General features: G+C 50.4%; 1 protein-coding gene across 12 annotated transcripts in view; it reads left to right on the forward strand.

Moving 5' to 3' along the window:
- The window catches only part of DYNC2I1 (dynein 2 intermediate chain 1), a 138,315-nt gene extending 117,908 nt beyond the window's left edge, over positions 1 to 20,407 (forward strand). For 7 of the 12 annotated variants that reach the window (XM_017861665.1, XM_017861658.1, XM_017861663.1 and 4 more), the window contains 2 exons: positions 5,008 to 5,231; positions 8,652 to 9,259. In XM_017861665.1, the coding sequence (XP_017717154.1) occupies positions 5,008 to 5,231; positions 8,652 to 8,850 (423 nt within the window). In that variant the 3' untranslated portion in view covers positions 8,851 to 9,259. Of the gene's footprint in view, positions 1 to 4,985; positions 5,232 to 8,651; positions 9,260 to 9,511; positions 10,213 to 17,934; positions 18,126 to 19,583; positions 19,787 to 20,307 lie in introns of those variants that run through there. The other 5 variants (XR_001883246.1, XR_001883247.1, XM_017861660.1 and 2 more) reach the window with 5 other exon arrangements.
- The last annotated feature ends 3,559 nt before the right edge of the window (positions 20,408 to 23,966 follow it).

The following is a 23,966-nucleotide window of genomic DNA, read 5'->3' on the forward strand; positions in this document are numbered from 1 at the left end:
CCAAACTGGAAGAGGTCAGATTAGCCTTGTTTGCAGACAGCATGACCTTTTCCTAGAAAAACCTACACTCCACCAAAAAAAACTGTTAGAACTGATACATGAATTCAGTAAAGTTGCAGGATACAAAATTGATATACAAAGATAAGTAGCATGTATGTATGCCAACAGCAAACAATCTGAAAAAGAAATCAAGGAAGCAGTCTCCTTTACAGTAGCAACAAAACTGTAAAATACCTAGGAATCAATCTAACCAAAGATGTGAAAGACCTATACAAGGAAAACTAGAACTCTGATGAAATAAATAGAAGAGGACACAAAAAATGGGAAGACATTGCATGCTCATGGATTGGAAGAATTCATATTATTAAAGTGACAGTGCTGCCCAAAGCAATTTACAGAGTCAGTGCGATCCTTATCAAAATACCAATGAAATTCTTCACAAAAATAAAAAAAGCCCTAATATGTATATGGAATCAATAAAGATCCTGAATAGCCAAAGCAATCCTCAGCAAAAAGAACAAGGCTGGAGGCCAAAGCAGACAGTTGAGATTACATCTTGCTAAAAGGCTTCTGAAGAGCGAAGGAAACAAAAATATTTGCAAATTATTTATCTGACATGGGATTCATAACCAGAATATATAAGGAGCTCAAATAACTCAATAGCAAAAAATAAATAATCCGATTTTAAAATGAGCAAAAGATCTGAACAGACATTTCTCAAAAGAAAACATACACATGGTCAACAGGAATATGAATAAATGCTCCACATCACTAATCACAGGAATGCAAGTCAAAACCACAACATGACATCACCTCACCACAGTTAAACTGGCTCATATCAAAAGACAGAGAGCCCTCATACACTGCTGCTGGGAATGTAAATTAGTACAGCCATTACGAAAACAGTATGGAGGTTCCTCAAAAAACTAAAATAGAACCACCGTATTATCTGGGAATTCCACTACTGGGTATATCCACAAGAATGAAAATAAATGCATCAAAGAGATATTTGCACTCTTACATTTAGTGTGGCACTATTCACAATAGCCAAGATATGGAGTCAACCTAAGTGCCCATCAGTGGATGAATGGATAAGGAAAACGTGGTATATACACAATGGGATATTACTCAGGTGTAAAAAAGAATGAAGCCCTATCATTTGCAGCAGTGCGGATGGAGCTAGAGGCCATTATGTGAAATTAAATAAGGCACAGAAAGACAAATACCACATGTTCTCACTCACAGCAGCTGAAACAGTGAATCTCATGAAGACAGAGTATGGCATGGTGGCTACCAGAAGTCAGGAAAGCAGGGAGCTAGTATGGATGAAAAGAAAACTTAAGTATATAAATGTATTTATTACCCCGAACTGTGCATTTAAAATTACAAAGATGGTAAATTACTGATGTATATTTTATCTCAATAAAAAACAATAATTTTGTTGTTGATTGCATTTTGAAGTAACATTTTACCTTTTTTGTTTTTTAAATTTTTAGAGACAGGGTCTTGCTCTGTTGCCCAGGTTGGAAGTGCAGTGACGTGATCATAGCTCACTACAACCTCAGTCTCCCAGGCTTAAGCAATCCTCTCACCCTCCAGCCTTAGCCTTCTGAGTAGCTGGGACTACAGGTGCATGCCACCATGCCCAGCATTTTTTTTGTTTTTGTTTGTTTGTTTTTTACTTTTTAATGTGGCTGCTGGATTTTCTCTCTTTCTTTCTTTCTTTCTTTTTTTTTTTTTTTTTTTTTTTACTTTTGAGACAGGGTCTTCTTCTGTCACCCAAGCAGTGGCACGATCTCAGCTCACTACAACCTCCACCTCCCGGGTTCAAGTGATTCTCCTGCCTCAGCCTCCTGAGTAGCTGGAATTACAGGTGCACCCCACCACACCTGGCTAATGAGAATTTTAAATGACATATGTGGTTCCTATTTGTGGTTCTCATTATATTTCTATTGGATAGTAATCTATGTGGTCCAGACCCTGCCTCTGTGACTAAAGCATACACATTATCAGTAAATCTTACGTTTTGTGAAGATGCATGAAAGAACAGTGTTTCCAAAGGACTCTTGTATCCTGGTGTTCCGGAGTCCGGAGGCGTAGGAGGCCTCCAGAGGTGTCTGGGCCGGCCTCTGGAAGGTTCTGCCCTGGCCTGTTTCTACACCCTCCCAAGAGGACCTCCACCCACACACCAGAGGCACTGGGTCACCTGCATGCAGCTCAGCTTTCTGAAAAAAATAGAACCTCTGCTTTCTGAAAGTCTTATCTGCCCATGTGGAACAAATCATTTCATGTAGTTATTGGATAGATATATATATATATTTTTTTGAGATGGAGTCGCTCTGTCGCCCAGGCTGGAGTGCAGTGGTGCGTCTCGGCTCACTGCAACCTCCGACTCCCTGGTTCAAGCGATTCTCCTGTCTCAGCCTCCCAAGTAGCTGGGATTACAGGTGTGAGCCACCATGCCTAGCTAATTTTTGTATTTTCAGTAGAGGCGGAGTTTCACCACTTGGGTCAGGCTGATCTTGAACTCCTGACATTGTGGTCCAGCCCCCTCGGCCTCCCAAAGTGCTGGAATTACAGGCGTGAGCCACTGCGCCCAACCTGAATGGACTTTTTTTTAAAAAAACTTTTATTCTGACACAGTTTCAGGCTTACAGAGAAGTTACACAAGCAGTTCAAAGGCATCCTGCGCACCCTCTGCAGTACCACGTGGGCTTCCTTCTCTCTGGGTGTTCATGTATTTTCACCATCTGAGGGGAAGTTGCAGACATGGTACTCCATCCCTAAACAGTTCAGCGTGCGTTTCCTAAAAGCAAGAACATCCCCACATAGCTGTTGTGGTCACAGTCACCAGGGAGTTCACACTGGTACAAAGCTGCTATCGAATCTGCAGATGGAGGGAGATGGCATGGATTGTCTGATAATGTCCTTTGTAAGAAAAACCATGTCCCAGGTCGTGTGTCTCATTCAGTGGTTTGTCTCTTTAAAATCCCTTGATCTGGATGTCAAAGACTGAATTCCTCCGTCTTTCATGACCTTGACATTTTTGAAGGGCACAGGCCAGTTACTTTGTAGAATGTTCTTGAGCCTGAGCTTGTCTGAGGTTTTGGTCAGTCACAGTCAGACACAGCTTTTTCGTGCTTGGCTAGAGGAGCTCAGGGTGATGTGTGTCCTTGGGACACCCATGACGTCAGTTTGTACCATCCCACATAACACTAGTTCTGACCATGTGGAACTACCGTGGTCCCACTGATGCAGTGTCTCATGGGGAGATACCCTGACACTTTGTACACGTCTTAAAACTCCTTAGATTTTCACCACCAGTTTCGGCATCCATGGATGAATCTCGCCTGAATTGATTATTAGGATGATTGGCAAGTAGTGATTTTCCAGCCCACCGTTAATTTTACATGTACTAGTTGGCTTTCTACTGTTGGGGAAGACTTTTCCTTTCTCTGTATGTGGATGGATGTGTCTATTTACTACATGTTGTGGACACGTTGCTTTTTACTTTATTCAGTAGGTCATAATAATTTACTACCAGTATTTATTTTGCTGCTCAAATTTTATGGGTTAGGTCGGTGGCTGTCCTTCGAGCTGCCTCTTTATCCTTTTGGTGTCATCCTGTGAGCCCTGAACCAGCCACTTCTCCTCAGAGTTCTGGCTCTTATGAGTGGAGGAAAGTATCTAGAAACCAAGATCCGGGCAGTAAGAAGTGTTTGACATACTTCTGGGCCTGCTCAGAGACACGGCACACGGAATACCTGCTTTTATCTGTAAACCACATAGGCAGGCATCACACACTGTGAGTTTGCACCCTTGTCTCCAACACCGGGTTAACAAACGGTCCCCCCAGCCTCCCTCCTCCACGGCAGTGCCTGCCTCTCAGACAGTGTGTTATTAGGACGATTGATCTGGTGGATGCTTCCTGCACTTTATCCGTTCACATGCTCACTCTCGGAATACACAGAGCTCTTCGTGCCTGGGGAGATGAAGGCCACTGAGGAGCCGGTGTTCCGGGCTCTGCTTGGGCTTCAAGTATAAAGTGCACCATTTCCTGGGGTGTTCAGAAATTGTGTGGTCTGGTTCCTGCCCCTCCTTTCTGTGTGGTTATGTTACTTATTTGGAATGTAGGTTTTTAAATTTGTTTATATTTCATTTTAGAATTTTACTCCCATTCTTGACTTTTTCTTTTTTTTCGAATATGGGAAAGATAAAATATATTTAGTAAAAGGAATTAATCTTCTCTTTAAAAGCTAAAATTTGGTCTTTTATTAAACCAGTTGTTTAATTTTATGAAAACTTCAATCCAAGGGAAGTATATAACCATATTATAGACACAAATGTATGTAGTTTTGTAAAAGGTGCCATATTTTCATGGAGCCGATCTTAATGGCCCATGCTTGAATCACTGATACTCAACTTTGTTAAAAATAAATATGTGTTTATATATTCACTGAGTCTGTTGATTATTGGCCATTTTGGAAGAGAAACACAAAGCATGTCAGAGTCAGGTGAGTGCTCACCTTTGTAATTTGTGAGGAGAGATTCAATATTATGATTTTATGTTTGGAAAACAACAAATTAATATTTTTGTGGTACAAACTAAAGAAAACCAATCCCCTGAAAAATTTCTCTGGCTGCTGAGATCAAGTTAAGAAAAAAGCAAAAAAGAGGCTTGGCATGATGGCTCACACCTGTACTCCCAGCACTTTGGGAGGCCAAGGTAGGAGGATCACTTGAGGCCAGGAGTTCGAGACCAACTTGGGCAACATAGTGAAACCTCATCTCTACGAACGATATAGAAGCCAGGTGTAGTGGTGCATGCATGTAGTCTCAGCTACTCAGGAGGCCGAGGCAGGGGGATTGATTGAGCCCAGGAGGTCGAGGCTGCCGTGAGCTGTGATTGTGCCACTGCACTTCAGGCTGGGTGACAGAGCGAGACTCTGTCTCAAAAAAAGAAAGGAAAAGACCATGTTCAGCAGTGTTCATCCTTCCTGGTCACAGGCTGGCTGTTCGGACGGAAGCATCAGGCTGCACCAGCTGAGCTCCGCGTTTCCGCTCCTGCAGTGGGACAGCAGCACAGACAGCCATGCAGTCACCGGCCTGCAGTGGTCCCCGACCAGGCCTGCCGTGTTCCTGGTGCAGGATGACACATCCAGCATCTACATCTGGGACCTCCTCCAGAGCGATCTGGGTCCTGTTGCCAAACAGCAGCTCTCCCCCAGCAGGCAAGTGGGGAAGTTCTGGACCAGCTGTTGGTTGCAGGGGGTGCCTTGGCCACAGATGCCACTTGTGGTCTTTCTTTTGATTTTTGCATGAGGCTGCTACATTTTAAGATGTGGCCATACGTAAATTTAAATAATATGTTTAGTTAAAAATTAAAAAATACTGATTTTTGAGAGCGGTGTTGGGTTCACAGAAAGTTGAGTGGAAGGCAGAGATTTCTAGCCCCTGTCCCACATCCCGGCCGGAGGTGCGTGAGGTGGAACCATGGACCTGCCTCCACACCACCACCACTGAGTCCACAGTTTACATGAGGGTTCACTCTTGGATTGTGCATTTAAATAATATTTTTAAAACCACTTTAAAGTATGATTATTTTATATTTAGCACAAGGTCTTCTATTGGATTCACAGATTAATCGTGCAGTATTTCCCCATCATTAGTATTCTGTGAGTAAGAAATGATAGTTTGTGAGAGCTTCTTAGTTATGTTCCTTTGCCAGTCTTACGAACTGTAAGTTTGTAATGTCTGAACGACGTACTAGGTGTTCCCCTAGTGTCTAAAGGGGGAAAGGGGGATAGTGCGTGGAATGAACGATCCACGTGATGCCACACTAAAGCCATTCCAGCCCAGGCCCCTCAAGGGGCTCCCAGCTCCCAGCCAGACCAGCACAGCCGGGACATGCACATCAGTCCACGTGATGTCGCTGATGGGATTCAGACAGGCGCACTCCCGTCGACACCACTGTTAGGTGGTTTGTTTGTTTTGCAGCAGAAGTGTTCACGAAAACTTGCATCATGAGGCCTCTCCCTGGGCCCTGCTTGTCTGTCCACCTGTGTTTTTTTCTTGAGATTTTACATTTCTCTTTAATAAATCCTCCTACTGTGAGGGTTCATGTTGACCTGGGGAGAGAAATCCCACAGCCCTTTTGTAAAGGAAAGGTAAGAGTTTAATAGAATGTTGGGGGTATCCCAGTGAGATCTGAATGAAATTAAGAATTGCATTTATTTAGTTTGATTCCTAGGTTTACTTACATTATTCTGATTATTAAAAAATTATACTAAAATCCGGGCTGTAACTTGCAGATAATGACACAACACACCTGCAGTTTATTATTCCAGAAAGTGTGTTTGTGCCTGCATTACAGGATAAACACGTTTACCCAGCACCGACTTGCTTGGTGCCTGAGGCTCCGCACCCTGAGATCTCTCACTCCCTGGTGGGCAAGACAGACAATAAGCAGAGTTAACGAGGGGCTCCCGAAATGTGCTGGAAAATGTGCTGTGGAGGCAGATGATGAGGAAGAGGTCACGAGCGAGGGTCAGGGCTGAGGGGGCCAGGCAGTGACCTAGGAGATGGGATCTGGGTGGGGGCGGCAGGGCCTGGGTGACACGCCTCGAGGTGGGCCGTGCTGCCGTGGCGGGGACTGGAGGGTCTGGGCACAGGAGCCCCAGCTCTGTGTGTGACGGGCTCCAAGCCTGGCTCCCAGCGGAGAGCATATTTGCTGTCATTAGCAGGTTAGGGACCCTCCGTTCTGGAGCCTCATCTTAAGGGCATCACAGCTTTCCATGAAGGAGAATGTGCTAGGGACCCTGGCTTCAGTCTCCAGCTGAGACCCCAGTGACTGGCTGCCCTGGGGAGCTCCCCTAACCCCTCAGCAGTGCCGGATGCCTGGGTCAACCCTGTCCATCGTCTCAGGAAGGAGGTGGCAGCCGGGCCCACGTTCCTCCACTTCCCACACAGGAAAAGGCTTTGGAAGGAGGTGGCGTTCTCGCCTCCTGTTGGGCAGCCAGAGGTACCAGACACAGAAAGTTACTTTTCTCTGGTTAGACAGAGAAGCAGAACAAGAAGAAACGGATAGTTTGAAAGGAAGGAGTTTCCATACAAGCAATGATTTAACACTTTTAGAGTTACGTTACAACCTCTGACAAGGACTTACTGTTGCCTGTGGTTGAGAAGCAGGTTGGCCGTGGGGAACAGGCAGGGGCCCTCGGGGCCAGCACAGGAGGTGGCAGGAGCCTGGTGATGGCTCAGCGTTGGGCCGAACTTTCACTTTTGTCCTCTGTCCTCTTTGCTTGGATTCTGTCTGCCTTAACAAATCTGAGGGACGTTTAGAAGAACTGACGGGTGCTCGTACTGTGTTTACACGTCTGTCACAGCTGTGGTTTTAAAGCATCTAGACCTAGTTCACCCAGGGACTGTTTAATTTGCCCAGTGTCAGGGAAGCCTTTGGTGTCCACCGTCCGTTACTGATGTTTTCAAGTTTGCAGCTAAACATCACCCCTGCTTCACACACGCAACTGAACAGCGGTATTCAGGTATCCGCTGGTGAAGATCTGAGTGGCTTGTAGTTCCTCATGGTCTGCCCCTTTTGGGGTGTCACGAGGCTTCATTCCCACACTCTGCTGCCCCACGTCCTGGGGAGTGAGCAGGGAGGGGGTGCACTCAGGTAGCTGTCAGATTGGATATGGTTTTCCCCCATGTAGTGACAAGGGCAGGGACCCCACCCCCATCATCATCAGGCACAGCCGGGATCCTGGCAGGTCCCTGGGCGATGGCATCAAGCTGGATCTCAAAGGACAAGTGGGAATGAAGCAAAGATAGGTAGGGAATCTGCCAGAGGCACGGGGAGACGGGTTTCCCCAGTGAGGCCTGGAGCTGCAGGTGCCAGGAGCATGAGCGGGAGGCCCAGGGCCACAAGGAGAGACTGGGCGTGTTCCTGCCAGCCACAGGAGGGGATTTGAGTGGGGGCCAGGTGGACAGCGGAGGTGTGTCTTTGAGTCTCCGTCAGCCTCGGGAGGGGATTATAGCTGGGGCCTGGTAAGGGAGCTTGTGGTCATCAGAGTGAGATGAGGACGGCCTCATTGTGGGGAAGGGGCCCCTGAGAGTGAGGCTGGGGAGGCAGGGTGGCCCCAGGTCTCGTGCTCAGGCAATGGGTGGGTGATGGAGGTGCTGGTCCCGTGGAGGTCAGGAGTGGAGGGGTCTAGGGCTCCTGGGTGAGTCTGGGCTGGAAATGCAGACTTGTGAGCCCTGACACTTAGCTGTGGGTGAGATCTGGGGAGGCCAGAGACCGAGGATGAGGCTCTGATGGGTGGGCCTGCCTGGGCTGCTGATGCCCCCACTTTCTCCAGGGACCTGCCTGGGGGCTGCTGACTCTTGGCCTGAGGAGAGAGCAGGCACCCTGAGAGAGTGCAGCACGTCCTCATCACTTAGCTCTGCGAAGGTCCATCCGGCAGGCCTCTGACATGCAGAAATGGGTTTTCATACGTTTATTTCTGGTCTAGCTTTTGTTTTGGCTATTGGTATTTTTAGAATTTCTTACTCGTTTCACTCTTCCCATGGAAGGTAGATATTTTGAAGACTCAGACATAACCGAATGTCCCTTTGTATGCACTGACCGTCTGCTTCTGTGCCCCTCCCTGTAGGCTGGTGGCCATGGCTGCGGTGGGTGAGCCCGAGAAGGCTGGTGGCAGCTTCCTGGCCCTGGTGCTGGCCAGGGCCTCCGGCTCCATCGACATCCAGCACCTGAAGAGGCAGTGGGCGGCCCCGGAGCGGGATGAGCGCAACAGGCTGCGTCTGCTTTTGCAGGAGGCCCTGTGGCAAGAGGGAAAACCACACAAGTAGCGGGTGTTGCTGAGAGGACGGCGTTTAGGTAATGGCCCAAATTTAAAAGACATAAGATGGATAATTTTACTGTGCAAGTATATTTATGTATATAGACTATGTATATTCTGTATATAATTTATTTTACAAGAATATTTCTTTGGTATTCCAAGTAAATAAATGACTACTTTTGAATGGAAACAAAGAAAATTCTAGCATTTACGAAACTTCCAGGGGAGCGTAGAGCCACATCCAGGGTGCTCTTTTCTGAGAGTATTTCGAGTTATTTTTAGAACAGTTTAAAATATTGTCACATTACTACTAGATTTTAAACAGTCTACCATGAGAATGTATCTTAATGAACTATTTTCTTATGCATAAAATATATGTACACATGTCTAAATTAAAAGGAATTACTCCACTGAAATGACCTCTGCCAACGATGTTTTCTTAAAATTCTTGAGCACCTTCTTTTGGGATTATTGGAATGTCATATTTGCAGAGCAAGTCAGACACGTTTTCCATTAGTACTAAAAGTTGTCCTTGTGTGGAAATCATACAAGTAAATGAACTCCCTTGAATTTTGTAGCTCAGGTAGACCAGGAATCATGCTGCTGTAACAAAATGCCCTAGGCTGGGCAATTTATCAGCAACAGAAATCTGCACCTCCTGTTTTCTGCAGGTGGAATTCAGCATCAAGGCGCCCCGGGTTTCGTGTCTGGTCAGCTGCCCTTGGCTTCCCACAGCACCTCGTGGCTGTGCCCTCGCATGGCAGCGGAGGGCAGAAAGGCTCCGGGGCCTTCAGCCTCTCTGGCGACAGCACCAATCCATTCACCAAGGCTCTGCCTCTCAAAGGGCCCCACCCCTTACCATGATCACCCTCGTGCTTAAGTGCCAGGCTTTGAATGTTGGAGGGACACACACATTCAAACCATAGCACAAAGACAGGAGAGTTCTGGGGTGAGGACAGAAAGATCCCAGAATGTGTCACAAACACCCATCCCTTTGCCCTATCACCCTCCTGAAATGTTCCCAGCACCGTTGGCCATCAGTGGGTCTGTGAGGCGAACGGATCGGCACAGTTAGGTCTTCTCACTGGGTCACAAGATCCCCTCCCCTCACCTAGCCAGAACTGGAGCGTCTTAGACCTGGAAGGTATCTGGGAGGGACCCACCAGGCCGGCTGTGCCACCCAGACACAGCCCCCTTTCCCCAGCAGCAGGGCTGCACATCTCACATGGGCCTCTCTCCAGCCACCCGAGCGAGCAACCGCCAGCCTTTCTTTGCTTTTTCGTTGTTGATTTGAAATTGTTGACTGGGCATGGTGGCTCACACCTGTAATCCCAGCACTTCCGGAGGCCTAGGCAGGTGGATCACGAGCTCAGGAGTTTGAGACCAGCCTGGCCAACATGGTGAAATCCCTTGTCTACTAAAAATACAAAAATGAGCTGGGCGAGGTGGCGGGTACCTGTAATCCCAGCTACTCAGGAGGCTGAGGCAAGAGAATTGCTTGAATCTGGGAGGTGGAGGTTGCGGTGAGCTGAGCTCATGGCCCTGCACTCCAGCCTGGGCAACAGAGCGAGACTCTATCGCAAAAGCAAAACAAAACAAAACAAAACAAAAAAACCCGTCAGAACCCTACATGCTTGTTAAGAAGACAGCTGAGACAGAGTAACATAGACAGTGACCGTCCCTTCCCGTCCAGTCCCATCCCAGGAAGGCTCCGTTGTGTGCTGGAATGCACACATGTAAGCACACCCATCCTGGGTTCCTAGGGTCCCTGTGGATGGATGGCAGTGAGATGCTGCCAGGGTTAGTCTACCATCCCCACTGGCCCACACATACCCCCTCTCTGTCCCATGGGCACAAGGACTTTGTCTCGTTGGCCGCTGAGTCCCAGGTGCCTGCTACAGCGCCCGCTGTGTCAGTAGAGGCTTAGCCAATTCTTGTTAAACAAATGGCTGGAATTTGTTCATCTTCCGTCTGCATCTTCATGGAACTCAGGGTCACAGTCACCTGGGGAAGGAAGTGGACAGGCACGCGGCCTCTCTCTGCATCTTCATGGAACTCAGGGTCACAGTTGCGTGGGGAAGGAAGTGGGTGGGCACATGGCCTCTCGAGTCCACACCCATTCACCATCCTTGCTGCTGTTTTGCAATCCGCTTGATAAATGGTCTAGAAGTTTTGAGATTGAGGAAAGTTCTTAGCCTCGGATTCTATCTTATTTAAAGTTAGAATGAATATTTGTCCCTCCTTTTCTTTGGGCCTCTTCTGGGTTTTGGTGTCTGTGAATTCTCGGATATCGTCTGCAGTTCACAGTTCATACTCTGTCCTGACTCCTTTGTAACCTGGGAGGCAGTCTGCTTGGGCCCATGTCTCTGAAACTGCTCAGTAAATCAGCTCAACGGAATCCAGGGAGCTCTGTTCGGTTCCTGAGTTTTGTGCCCAGTCACAGTGCTGCGGCTTTAGGAGGAGCTCCTGAGAGAGGACCGTCTGTGGCTCAGTTACACCCTCCTGACGTGAGCCCCCTCCCTGCTGCGGGCTCACTCCCTCCGCTAAAGCCCTTGTTCGTCCTCTGCCAGGGCCTAGGAGGTGCAGCTTGACGGAGGCCAGGGGCGAGAGGAGGCCCAGCTCTCCCCGGCTGCCCACGTCTGACGCGCTGCCTCGGAAGCGCCTCTGGCCACTGGGCGGCTCTGCCCTGCGGCTGGTCGACCTGTGCAGCTTCCGCCCCACAATGTCCTTGAATGAGCCCTTCCCAGGCTCCTAACCATTGGGTGTTTTCTGAGCCATATAGAAATGTGAAGTTCATGAAGAAAGAAAAATCCAAAAAGGCCAGTGATCTGCCCTCAGCCTCATCCCCAGGGAGGAGCCGGCCCCATGTTTCATCCCTCCCGGTGCAGCCTGCCCTGGCGCTGGTGATGCCTCCAGGATCTTGCAGAGGAAGGTGAGACAGGCAACAGGATAGAGTAATCGCAGCCTCTAAAAAACACGTTTCACAGCAGATTAGGAAAACAAATGTGGCAAGAGGAGGGTCAACAGTGCAGGAGGCGATTCCTTCCCACTGTGCACTTCCCGCCTGACTTTACGGCAAGGCCCCTTGTGCACGGGGGTCTCCAAGCCCACCCTGGTGCCTGACTGCACGTAGGCTTAGCGCTTTCTTCCAAGTCAGACAGCAGTAATTTAATTTTCTCTTTTCAGTCATGTTTTGTTATTTAGAAAACATTTTCTTTCAACATTTGCCACATCAGTAGAAGTAAAATAAAACGTTCTTTTTCTCATGTGTGGTTATTTGTGTAATGACGACGCCCCGCTTGCTGCGCTGGACCGAGCTCTCGAGGACGGAGGCATTTCTTTTTTCTCAGTCATCACCCCTGGGCGCCTCGGACACAGAATGTGCTCAGTGAATGGTGGCGTGGGGGACGGCTGAGTGGCAGTTGTGTCTGCGGGGCAGAGTCATATCAGAATGTACAAGCATGACTGGATATGCAGACTTTTATTCCTGGAAGCTGCAGTCTGGTCCCTCAATGACCCCATGCCCTCCACAATTATTTGCAAAATTCCATTTGACGTAAACTGGAGTCAAGAGGGGGTCCGGTCGCAGCTGTGGTTTACCCAGTGACATTCCCATTCCCAGGTATGGTAAAAGCCCAACTAGGACATTTAAGTTTTGGGGCCTCACAATAAAATGGCGGATGGTTAACAGCACCAGCTCTTCCAGATCTCACTAAAACCCTCAGGAAGACACAAATAGGAGACACGGCCTCCTACTAAACGTGGTTCCGCTCATCTCGGAGTGACTCCGAATGAACAGATGGCTGGTCCAGAGAACAAGGCACAGAACCGGGCAGCCTCTGCGCCCTGAGGCCCACGTCTGCCCCCGAGAGAGCAGCTCCTCCAGGCAGTGGGTGCTGCCTTGGGCGACAGCACCGCCGTCCATCAGCACCTCTGGCCTCCCATCCTCTTGGCGACCCAACACGAGGAACACCGCGCAGGAGGTGAAATTCTAAAACGTAACTTCGCCAGAAATAATCTCTGAAGATACAGAGATTAGCATAGTCACACACAGTGCTGACTGGAGAAGTAGCCTTTTTAAAATAGTTTATTTAGAATATCTGAGAGAGAGTGAAGCCCGGGAGAGAAGATGCTGTTGTAGCTGAGCTGATCTGTCCTGGAAAAGCATCTGCCTGTGCAGGACTGTAGACAGTCCCCACTCGCTCCAGGGTGTGGATGAGAGGAAGGGTGCACCTGGCCCTGTCCCCACTCCAGTGTGTAGATGAGAGTGAGGGTCCATCCGGCCCTGCTTGTTGGCATCTAGTCTGGAGATGACCTCATGACGGCAGAGTCGGTGCCGCAGAACGAATCGAATCGGCCTACAGTAAGCAAAGGCAGGAGGGGCGTGGCCAGAGCCACACAGACGGCGCAGTTCAGCAGACCAGGGGGTGCAGGGGGCGCAGGGGCACAGGGGCGCAGGAGGCGCAGCTTCTGGGAAACGAGCCGAAAGCTAGAGGAGAGCACGGGAGCAGCATCAAAGGCCGGGAGAACGGGGCAAAGCACAGAAGCAAGGACGCTTAAGAACCAAGGAAATGCCTTTCATTTTTCCTTTTTTTTTTTGTTTGCCTTTCGCATAAGTTGAGCGTTTTTAAAACTTTATTTGGTTTTGAGACAGAGTCTTACTCTGGTGTGATCTTGGCTCACTGCAGCCTCTGCCTCCTGGGTTCAAGTGATTCTCGTGCTCCAGCCTCCCAAGGAGCTGGGATGACAGGCGTGCACCACCACACTCGGCTGATTTTGTATTTTAATGGAGATGGGGTTTTGCCATGTTGGCCAGGCTGGTTCTTGAACTCCTGACCTCAACTGATCTGCCCACCTTGGCCTCCCAAAGTGCTGGGATTCCAGGTATGAGCCACTGTGCCCGCCTCTCTATGATTCCAAGTGTGATACACTGCACCTGGCCCAGCCTCTATATGATTCCAGGTGTGAGCCACCATGCCCAGCACCTGGCCCAGCCTCTATATGATTCCAGGTGTGAGCCACCATGCCCAGCACCTGGCCCAGCCTCTATATGATCTAGGTGTGAGCCACCATGCCCAGCCTCTATGTGATTCCAGGTGTGAGCACTGCACCCGGCCTCTGTAGGATTCCAGGTGTGAGCACCGTGCCTGGCCTGTATATGATTCCAGTTGTGAGCTACTGCATCCGGCCCAGCCCATCTGATCTTGCATGTTGTCCATGTTTTCCATCACAGCCTTTAATGTATCATGGTTATTTAAAATCCCCTGTCAAATAGTTCCAACATCTGAGTCATATCTGTGTCTTGTTCTGATGGTTGTTTTGTCTCTTGAAAATGTGATTTTATTCTTGCTTTTTTCTGTGCTACTTGAGCATTTTGGTTGAATGCTGGACCTGTCTTATGGACAGTAGAGAGGGAGGTAAATCATTGTCTTTTATTTTTTGGCCTGGAAGTGGCTGTGGCTTTCCTTCTATTTGGCAGGGACCCCGCCCCCATCATCAGGCACAGCTGGGATCCTGGCATGTCCCTGGGTGATGGCACCAAGCCAGGTCTCAAAGGACAAGTGGGAGTGAAGCAAAGATGGGCAGGGAGTCTGCAAGAGGCACAGGGAGAGGGGATGCCCAGCCAGGCCTGGAGCTGCAGGTGCCGGGAGTGTGAGCCGGAGGCCCAGAGCCACAAGTAGAGACTGGGTGTGTTCCCACCAGCCACAGGAGGGTGCCAGAGCCCCAGGGCATGCTGGCCTCTGTCCTGGCACCTGTGTGGAAGGCGCACAGTTTGGGGAGCGCTTGGGTACTGAGAGGTGTCAGGTGAGAGGGCAGGGAGCAGAGAAGTGAACTGGTGGTTCTTCCCAGGCTCCTCTGAGTCCTCACCTCCCTAACTCCCCTTGGGGGCTCACCTGGCATTGGGGCTGCCTGAGGTCGAGCTGGCACTGGTTCTGAGGAGCTGAAGGAGCGTATTCTTCTCCAGTGGGAAGCTCCTCCTGCCTCCCTCGTCCAGGGCCTGGCCTTCACCCTGGGTGCTGTGCCTCGGGGCACGTGAGGGTTTCCAGGGAGTTTCAGGGGGATGTGTTCTGGAGCCTCTGTGTTCACACCCCTGGGAATAGAATTGCCCTGGGGTGAGGCATCCTTCAGACCTGCCTTTCCTTCTGCAAACTCTCACCATCACCAAACCTCACGGGGGTTCACCGCCCACGGTGGGTGTGAAACTTGGGGGGCCCAAAGCCATGGCACATGGCAAGGTCGCGGTGGAAATCCATGTGGACCAGCAGAAGAAGAGCCCCAAGGGGCTTGCGAGGAGGGCACGGTAAACACGCATGCTGGCACCTATGGGATGTGGCAAGAAGGGCACGGTAAACACGCATGCTGGCACCTGTGGGATGCGCTAGAGTCACACATTGTGGGGGACGGGAATCCTCCAGGTGGGCAGGTTCCCCCCGCCTGCCGTCCAGAGTAGTTTCTGAGGAAGTTCCCCAGCGAGTGCGGGAGGAGCAGCTCCCACCCCAGTGCGTCCAAAGGGTCCCCAGAAAAAGCGGATATCCCACCTACCTGAATTGGTATTTTTCGTTTTTCTTCTCCATGGCTAAGGGGGTGCAAGAAGCTTCCTAGGTCTGGGTTAGAGGAGGCCTCTTCTGTGGCTGAGATGGGGTCTCCAATGCCAGTTGGATTTTTCACTCCTTAAGGAGGTGGTTTTGGTGGGCTCTTTACAGCCTATGACAGCAAAAGCAGAAAAGTAAACTAGATACTTAAAATCCCAAGGGAATAAAAAGGAGCCTTGAACGGTGGACAGGGAGAAAAGGAGGGTGAACCCCCAGCCGCATCGTAAGACAGAATCCACACCTTCGTATTGCACAGCTTGGGCTCAGCCTGAGGGGGCTCTCCTCAGCACCCTGCAGGACCCACCGCACCTTCCACCTCCCAGGCTGTGCCCGCTTGAAACTCTGTGGGCCTCAGCACCTCCTGCGCACGGTGGTGAGTCCAGGGGCCACCACCTCGGGCTCCTGCCCAGCCTCTGCCACCATCACGCTTCCCTATCCTTCCCTCCCACTTGTGCAATGCCAGCCCAGGTGGCATCCTCACCCATGGGCTGGCGGGACAGGGCACCCTATGGCCAGACAGGCCCTGGTGGGAATTCTCAGCACCTGCAGCTGCTCCTATACCCTCCTCGCCCTCCTCTCCTGAATCAAGTGACACTGAGCTGACCCCCATGTCTAAAGTCACCTGGCTTATTTTACTTATGCAGGTTAGAATAAAGTAATTCTCTTAAATATGATGGTATTATTTAAAAACTATAAAATGAGATCATAGTGCAAGGTTCCTGCTCACATTGTACTTGGATACAAATAGAACCTATCATAATCCCAGCACTTTGGGAGGCCAAGATGGAGGGTTGCTTGAGCCCAGAGTTTGAGACCAGTCTGGGCAACATGGCAAGACCCCATCTCTCCAAAACATTTAGCTGGGGGTGGATGGTGGCACACACCTCTAGTCCCAGCTACTCAGAGGGCTGAGGTAGGAGAATGGCTTGAGCTGAAGAGGTCAAGGCTGCAGTGAGCCATGATCGTGCCACTGCACTCCAGCCTGGGCAACAGAGCAACACCTAGTCTCAAAAATTAAAAAAAGAAACACACATACATATGTGTGTAAATATATGTTACATATGTGTGTGTGTATATGTTACATATGTATGTGTAATAAGTACCTGATGCATGATAGGTTATATACATGCCCAAAAATTGGCTTGGGGAAGGTGATGAATGGCATAAACACAGAAGCATACATGTATATTTGTACAAAACCTATTGCTATGGTTTGGCTATGTCCCCACCCAAATCTCATCTTGCAGCGTATCTTCTATAATCCCCATGTGTTTTCGGAAGCACCTGGTGGGAGGTAACTGAATCATAGTGGCAGGTTTTTCCTGTGCTGTTCTTGAGATAGTAAGTCTCACGTGATCTGGTGGTTTTACTAAGGGCGGTTCCCCTGCACACACGCTCCTGTCTGTGCCGTGGAAGATGTGCCTGTGCTTTTCCTTTGCCTTTGGCCGTGATTGTGAGGCCTCTCCAGCCACATGGAACTGCGAGTCCATTAAACCTCCTTCCTTTATGAATTACCCCTCTCCAGTGTGTCTTTATTAGCAGTGTGAGAACAGACTAATATACCCATCATGCATCAGGTACTTATTAAGACCAGGGCATTGTACATATTCTTTTAAAAATTACATTTAGTCCAGGTATAGTGGCTCATACCTGTGATCTCAGCACTTTGGGAGGCCAACATGGGCAGATCGCTCAAGTCTAGGAGTTCAAGACCAGCCTTTCAGGAAACATAGAGAAACCCCATCTCTCCTAGAAATATAAAAATTAGATGGGTGTGGTGGTGTGTGCCTGTAATCCTAGCTACTCGGGTGGCTGAGGTGGGAGAATCGCTTGAGCCCAGGAGGTGGAGTTTGCAGTGAGCTGAGCTCATGCCAGTGCTCTCCAGCCTGGGCAACAGAGTGAGACTCTCTCTCTAAAAAATTACACGTTTCCTAAATTCTAAAAGTAATATTTATATATTGAAGATAACTGAAATTATATTAAAAATAAATAAGAAAAAAATTATAGTTTCACCATCCAGAGAGAATGCTCTGAATATAGCATTTCTAGAGTCGTTTTAAAGGTTTATACAAATCAGGACGTGCATAGTAAATCTGTTTACGACATGAAAATTCAGCTCATTTCATCCCTCCTGGTGGAAGGCGGTCCCTCCCCACACCCCCACCGTGATCCGGCCCCCACAGGCCTAGACAAGCCCCACCTACTGTTATTGTCTTCAGACAGCCTTCTCCTCCCTCCAGAGAAAGTGTCCGTTCTAGTGGGACAGTAAGTTCTCCTTCACTGTTGGGTATTTTGGGGTGAATATGGAGAGTATGATTTTAAGATGTTTCCAAAGGCTCTGGTTTCTAATACAAATCACTGAGGACACCTGAAGAGGCATGTTGAAATGTTGTTGCTTCCTTTGTTTTCTTAAGAAAGAGACCATCAAATAACGTCAGGGGAGCATCCCTGGACGTACCACCTTACTCTGTGCTCATGCCGTCTCTGCCCACGCTTTGCAGGAGAGCTGCTGCCGGCTCTGCCCCATGCCTGCCCTTTGGCTCCTTCTCCATGAGCTCTGAAGGATCTGCATGGATCGTAGCCCTGACCCTGCCGCACCTCTGCCGTCTGCTGGTTCTGAGCCGAGGCTTCAGTCTGGGTGGGGGCCAGAGCATCCAAGAGCTGAATTAGTCGGCCCCAGATTTGGAAAAAGGTCCGTTGGCTTCTCACAGAACATGTCTACTATTTCACAGTCTTGGGGTAACAGCCTATAATTCACCTCTGTTCAGTTCAACAAACACTTCCTAAGCATCCAGTTACCAGCAGAGTCTGTGCTAAGTGCTAGGCGGTGGTTCTGGCCCTGCCCTGTGGGTGGGCAGAGAAGCCCAGCCCTAACATAAATCAGAGGTCCTGCCTGCAGGCGTATTTTGTTTGACCCTCGTGATGTTTTACTAATGTTCGAACTTGAATATTTTCCATGGGAAAGGGCCTGTGAGTTCCCCACAGCTCTCCCCACACACCGCTTTTTAATGTCCTGTGCAGTTCCTGTAAGCTCCAGAGCTTGTGACCTCCAAAGTGTGCGGTGATCACAGAATAAACACAGCCCCGTGGGGAGCCACAGAGCTGGAGAAGCAGGAGGGGTGGGAAGGTCGAAGGCAAGAGAGGCGAGAAGTAGAAATGTGTGTCCTCAGCCTGGTGTCGCCCTGGGGGTTGGGTGCTCTGGCAGGTACGGTGGAGCTAAGGAAGGAGACCACTACTACTCCTGCTGCCCTCCTCCCCCCACCTTGCCTAGTTCAAAGACAGGAGAAAAGAGAGAGAGAAACAAAAGTAAGATAAATAGCCAGACAACCTTGGCACCACCACCCGGTCCTAGGAGTTAAACAAAGTAATAATAATAACATCAACCCCGGCCTAAACGACTTGTGTTATCTGTAAATTCCAGACACTGTATGAAAAAAGCATTGTAAAACTTTCTCTTCTGTTAGCTGATGCCTGTAGCCCCCAGTCACGTTTCCCACGCTTGCTCCATTTATCACGACCCTTTCATGTGGACCCCTTAAAGTTGTAAGGCTTTAAAAAGGCCAAATATTTCTTTCTCGGGGAGCTCGGCTCTTAAGACGCGAGTCTGCCGACGCTCCCGGCCGAATAAAAAACCTCTTCCTTCTTTAATCCGGTGTCTGAGGAGTTTTGTCTGCGGCTCGTCCTGCTACAGAGCCTCGCCTCTAAACCATCTTGCAGAGTTTTCTGTAATATTGGAATAGGCCTTACTCACGGTTGTGCTTGCCCAATTTGGCCTGTCACTGGATTTGTGAAGTGGCCTTGAGGCAATGGCTTAAGTAATTTTTTAAGTCTATTTTTCTCTCATGTGAGAGTCTAGACCTGGAGGCAGCCAGAAGTGGCCGGCAGCAGCAGAGAGAGCTTTCCTGGGACACAGCCACGTGCCCTTGTCTCCATCTTGTCTGTGGCTGTGGCTGTAGGATCCACAAGGCTAAAATCCTCATAATCTGGCCCCGTGCAGAACACGTGTCCAGCACGACCCTGAATCAGGGACTGGCCGGGAGCGTGTTGTGTGGGGACCCAGGCCTCCTCCCTTCGTCTGGAAGCAGCTGTCCTCCGTGCACAGAGCTGATGCTGCGATACCCTAACTTGTATGAACTTGACTCTCTCTTAGCTGAAAAACCTGGACGGACTCCATTCAGCTCCTTCATTTGCAAGACATTAAGGGTTCCTCACCCTCCCCCTTCCTCGAGGACTTAACTCGTGCAAGCTGACTCTCAGCACATCAAAGAGTGCAATTAACTGATGAGGCACTGTGGCAAGCTAATCGCTCGGGCGACAGTACCGTAAAGCCCCGGCGTTTGTGTCCAGAGCCCCCACACCTATCACCTTGTGATGAATTTAAAGCCTCTGGACCTGGAACTGTTTGTTTTCCTGTAACCATTTGTCTTTTCAACTTTTTTTTTTTTTTTTTTTGCCTGTTTTACTTCTGTAAGATTGCTTCAGCTCAATCCCCCTCCCCTCTTTAAACCAAAGTATAAAAGAAAATCTAGCCCCTTCTTCGGGGCCGAGAGAATTTTGAGCTGTCTCTTGGTTGCCGGCTAATAAAGGACTCCTGAATTAGTCTCAAAGTGTGGCGTTTCTCTCTAAGTCGCCTGGTTCCAACACCACCACTGTTCCTGGAGGGGCCACCTCTGGAAGGCCGCTGGCCACCACGTCCACAGTTAAAGCAGCAGGCAGAGACAGCGTGGTGCTGAGGCTGCCAGGGAGGCTGGAAGTGGCTCTGTAAGTGCCGGGGCCTACGCTGTCATGGGAGGGGACCTGTGTCGGGAACCTTCCGTCAAGCCAGGAGGAGAGCGCTCCCATCCTGAGCAAACTGCTTTTTCCTTTTTGCTTAGGCTGTGATGTCACGAAGCAAATGAAGAGGCGAGAAGGTGACAGGGCTTGGAGCCGGAACCTCAGCTTGATGCCCAGATCTGTGGAGCAGCCCTGTCCCCAGGCAAGTCGCTGCTTCAGATCCCAGTGCCCAGTGGGGACTATGTGTGCCCTGCTTACCTCCCAGCCTGTGGTGTAGGTGAGACGGTGTGAGTGGAAAAGGCAACACAGGTGTGAAGTTTTAGGAAAATGTTAGGCCTGATTCCTAGGGCTGTGGGCAGCCGCCCAGGCTCTTCCTCTCTGCAGCTGCGGGCTGAGCTGTCCCTCTCTGTGGCTTCAGCAAGTGTGGCTGGACCAGGACGGGCACGGGCAGGGCTCCCGTGAGCTGCTGTCCACACTCTCCCAGCATCAGGCTCCTTGGCGATGGCCAAGTTCTTTGTTGATCTCTGTCCTCTCCAGCCCTGAACTGGGTCCTGAACACCCTGTTGTCTGCTTATGTATTTTGCTGCTGCTGCCGGCCTGCGTCCTACCGTGCTCTCCACCACTTTAATCACACTCAGTGAAGAGTTTTGCCATTTTCTCTGAATCTAAGAAATCAATGCTGTTGTAAATAGGCATCCAAAATGCATGTTCTTCTTGTCTTCCTCATGTCATCCAGACTCACCACACGTCATTTTGGAGGACGCTTTCCTTTCCGGATTCTGTCCTCTGCAGCGCTGGCCTCAGGCTCCAGGTCCCAGCTGCTGGGGCTGCTGTGGGGCCGATTCTCACAGGACTGAACCCACTGCTGCCCAGCCCCTGGGAAGTCTGTTGTGGATAGACTACTTCTTAGTTTGTTTTGTTCCTATACATTAGAAATATAGACTCATATTCATGGAGAATTAACCAAAAAACCTACCACGTAGCTCCTGAACAGAATATGAAAGTGGGTAGCAGCTGGAGGAGCGTGTTTGTGGTCCCCAGCACGGGGTCCCTGCCGGAGGACGCATCCCTCCCACGTGCCATGGGCCATGCGGAATCAGCTGCTCTTCCTCCCTAATCTCAGCTATTCCAGCTGGGCTGCGGCCGCACGGAGCTCACCGGAGGTCACCTGGTGAGCCTCTGCGATTACCTGCTGCAGACGCTGAGGCCTGGAGTCCCTGAGCCTTGAGCCTCCCAGGGAGCAAATGCACTCGGCACTGGTGAGGTCCACCGCTGACTCGGTAACAGCGCTCCCAGGGAAAGAGCGGCGCTGGGCATGCCACTTTTTACACAAGGGCTCTTTAGCCACGTGCTGTATCAGACACAGGGGACCCCTCCCTGCCTGGGGGCTTTAAATGCCACGCACTCAGGCAGCCCTTCCTGGCGTGTCAGCCACCGCCCTCCAGTGTCTGTGGGCCCCTGAGGGCCCCTCGGCCTTCCGCTCCCAGGAGCACCTCAAGTGCCTCAATTTACTCACTATCTGGTGAGCCATGAGACAGCCCTCAAATCGACAGTGTCCGGCATTTAGTGATTCCAGTGACACTTTGGGAGGGGCCCATGGCCCTCACCGGCCTCCTGCCGTCTGCCCCCACTTCCCTCCTGTCTTCTCAGAAGCAAAGGCCTCCCTCCATGGGAGAGCCTTGCACCAGCAGGCCTCTGCAGCACAGGCCTCGGTGTCCTTCTATTCACCGATGAACAGACAGAGCTGGCCCCTCCCTGAAGGGACCCTGAGCCTTTTTCTCTGGGAGCTTCCAAGTCACAACCAAAGCTCCTAAGCCGCCTCCACATCCTCAGTCTCTCCAACCTTCCTTAGTCTCTTCTCCAAGTCATTCCTGAAAACCTTGTCGTCCTTGGCACCCTCAGGACGGGGTGTAACGGGGAGGAACGCCGGCCACCACCAGGCACCGTTGGGTTTCTGTTTCTCTTGCAGTTCCGCGTATTTCTTACAGGGAATTGCCCGGGAGTTAACAGCTCTTGTCAACGTCAGCAGCAAGCTCTGGCAGCTGCTCGCGGTTGAAATGTGGTCTTTGCTTTCCGTGAACCTGTCACACAGCTTCTTCCATTCTGAGAATTCTGTGACGTGTTTTCAGAGATGTGGAAATTTTTACCCTCTTTTATTGTCTGGCACACGACAGGCAGTCAATTGCACGCCCAAAAACGTACTTTTATGCATCAGACTGAAGACGTTCTGAAGCCACTTAGTCATAACTGGGGATGGAGGTGGTGGTTAACGTTCCACTGTGTGTGGAGCCGGACGTGCAGGAATTCCAGCAGCCAGACAAGGGGGCGGGTGTTCGCGGAGAGGGCGTGGTCTGCACCTGCCCGTCAGCCACAGCCACGCCCTAGGTCACGGAGAGGGTGTGGTTTGCTCCTGCCCGTCAGCCACAGCCACGCCCTAGGTCGCGGAGAGGGTGTGGTCTGCACCTGCCCGTCAGCCACAGCCACGCCCCCACGTGGTTTTCCTTGGTGTTGTTTATGAGGTGCATGTTGATGCCAGAAATGTCAAAGCAGCAAAGCTGTGGCTGAAAAGCAGGCAGAGGTCTGTGCCGCGTGGGAGCCTCTGCAGCGCCCGCCCGACACGCGGCGTTCCAGCCACCTACCGACCGGAGATCTGAAAGGGGCGCGTTCTCTCCTCCTCACCGTGGCCAGGGTCCTGCTCCGTGCGCGGATCAGCTGCTGGTGTCTGCGGGAATACGGGCCCCTGGGCCACTGCGGAGCAGAACTGATGCCCGTCCTGGCATCTCCCCGTTTTTGTCTCTTGCTGACTTGTTCGGTATCTTGGCTTCACACACTAGAAAGCTCACAATAGTTCAGGGATGGGGTTTAAATACATCTGAATCCCACCTCCCCGCAAACTACACATTAGTTCAATAGAATGAGTTTCTAGTTTTCAGCCAGAAAGGCTACCTTTGCCTCTTGAATAAACTTTTACAGATAAAACTCCTCCTGTAACACTTGCTCAGAATTTAATTTGGCCACAGCAGGAAAATTCAATCCTGTCGTCTGGGCAGGTCCTCCCACGTGCCTGCCGAATCGTGCGGGGCGGTGCAGCTGTGACACTGCAGCCCCCGTGCCCTCCAGGAGAGCAACCCCCAGAGGAAGTGAGGAGGGGACACGTTGGGGAGCACAGGCTGCTGAGCCAGAGCCTGAGCACAGTGGGAGTCGAGAGCATCCGGTGGGCTTAAGGTTTCTTCGGACTCAACGCCTGTAACTTACACCTGCCCACACCAGGCACAACACAAACTTCTGGTCAACCCAGGAGGAGCAGTGCAATGCTGGCGTACATGGGAGACGCAGTGAGGATGAATTAAGCCCTTTTCTCTGTGGCCGACCCCACCAGGCTCCTCCGCAGGGGACAGTGCCTTGAGCTGCAGCACAGCCCATTCCAGGGGAGGGGGCCAAAGCTCGGTGCCCACAGGGCCCAACCTCAGTTAGAGCAGAAATTTGCTGGGAGAGCCCCTCCTGCTCCTACAACAGCCGTGAGGCTGCCTTGTGCTTTGTTTGTTTTGAGACAAGGTCTTGCTCAATTGCCCAGGCTGGAGTTCAGTGGCATGATCAAGGTTCACTGCAGCATCAGCCTCCTGGGCTCAAGCCATCCTCCTGCCCCAGCTTCCAGAGTAGCTGGGACTACAGATACCAGCCACCATGTTTGCTAATTTTATATATATATATATATATATATTTTTTTTTTTTTTTTGTAGAGACAGGGTCTTGCTATGTT

Source organism: Rhinopithecus bieti, unplaced genomic scaffold (assembly GCF_001698545.2).
Source record: "Rhinopithecus bieti isolate Rb0 unplaced genomic scaffold, ASM169854v2 scaffold_60909, whole genome shotgun sequence".
Taxonomy (NCBI): domain Eukaryota; kingdom Metazoa; phylum Chordata; class Mammalia; order Primates; family Cercopithecidae; genus Rhinopithecus; species Rhinopithecus bieti.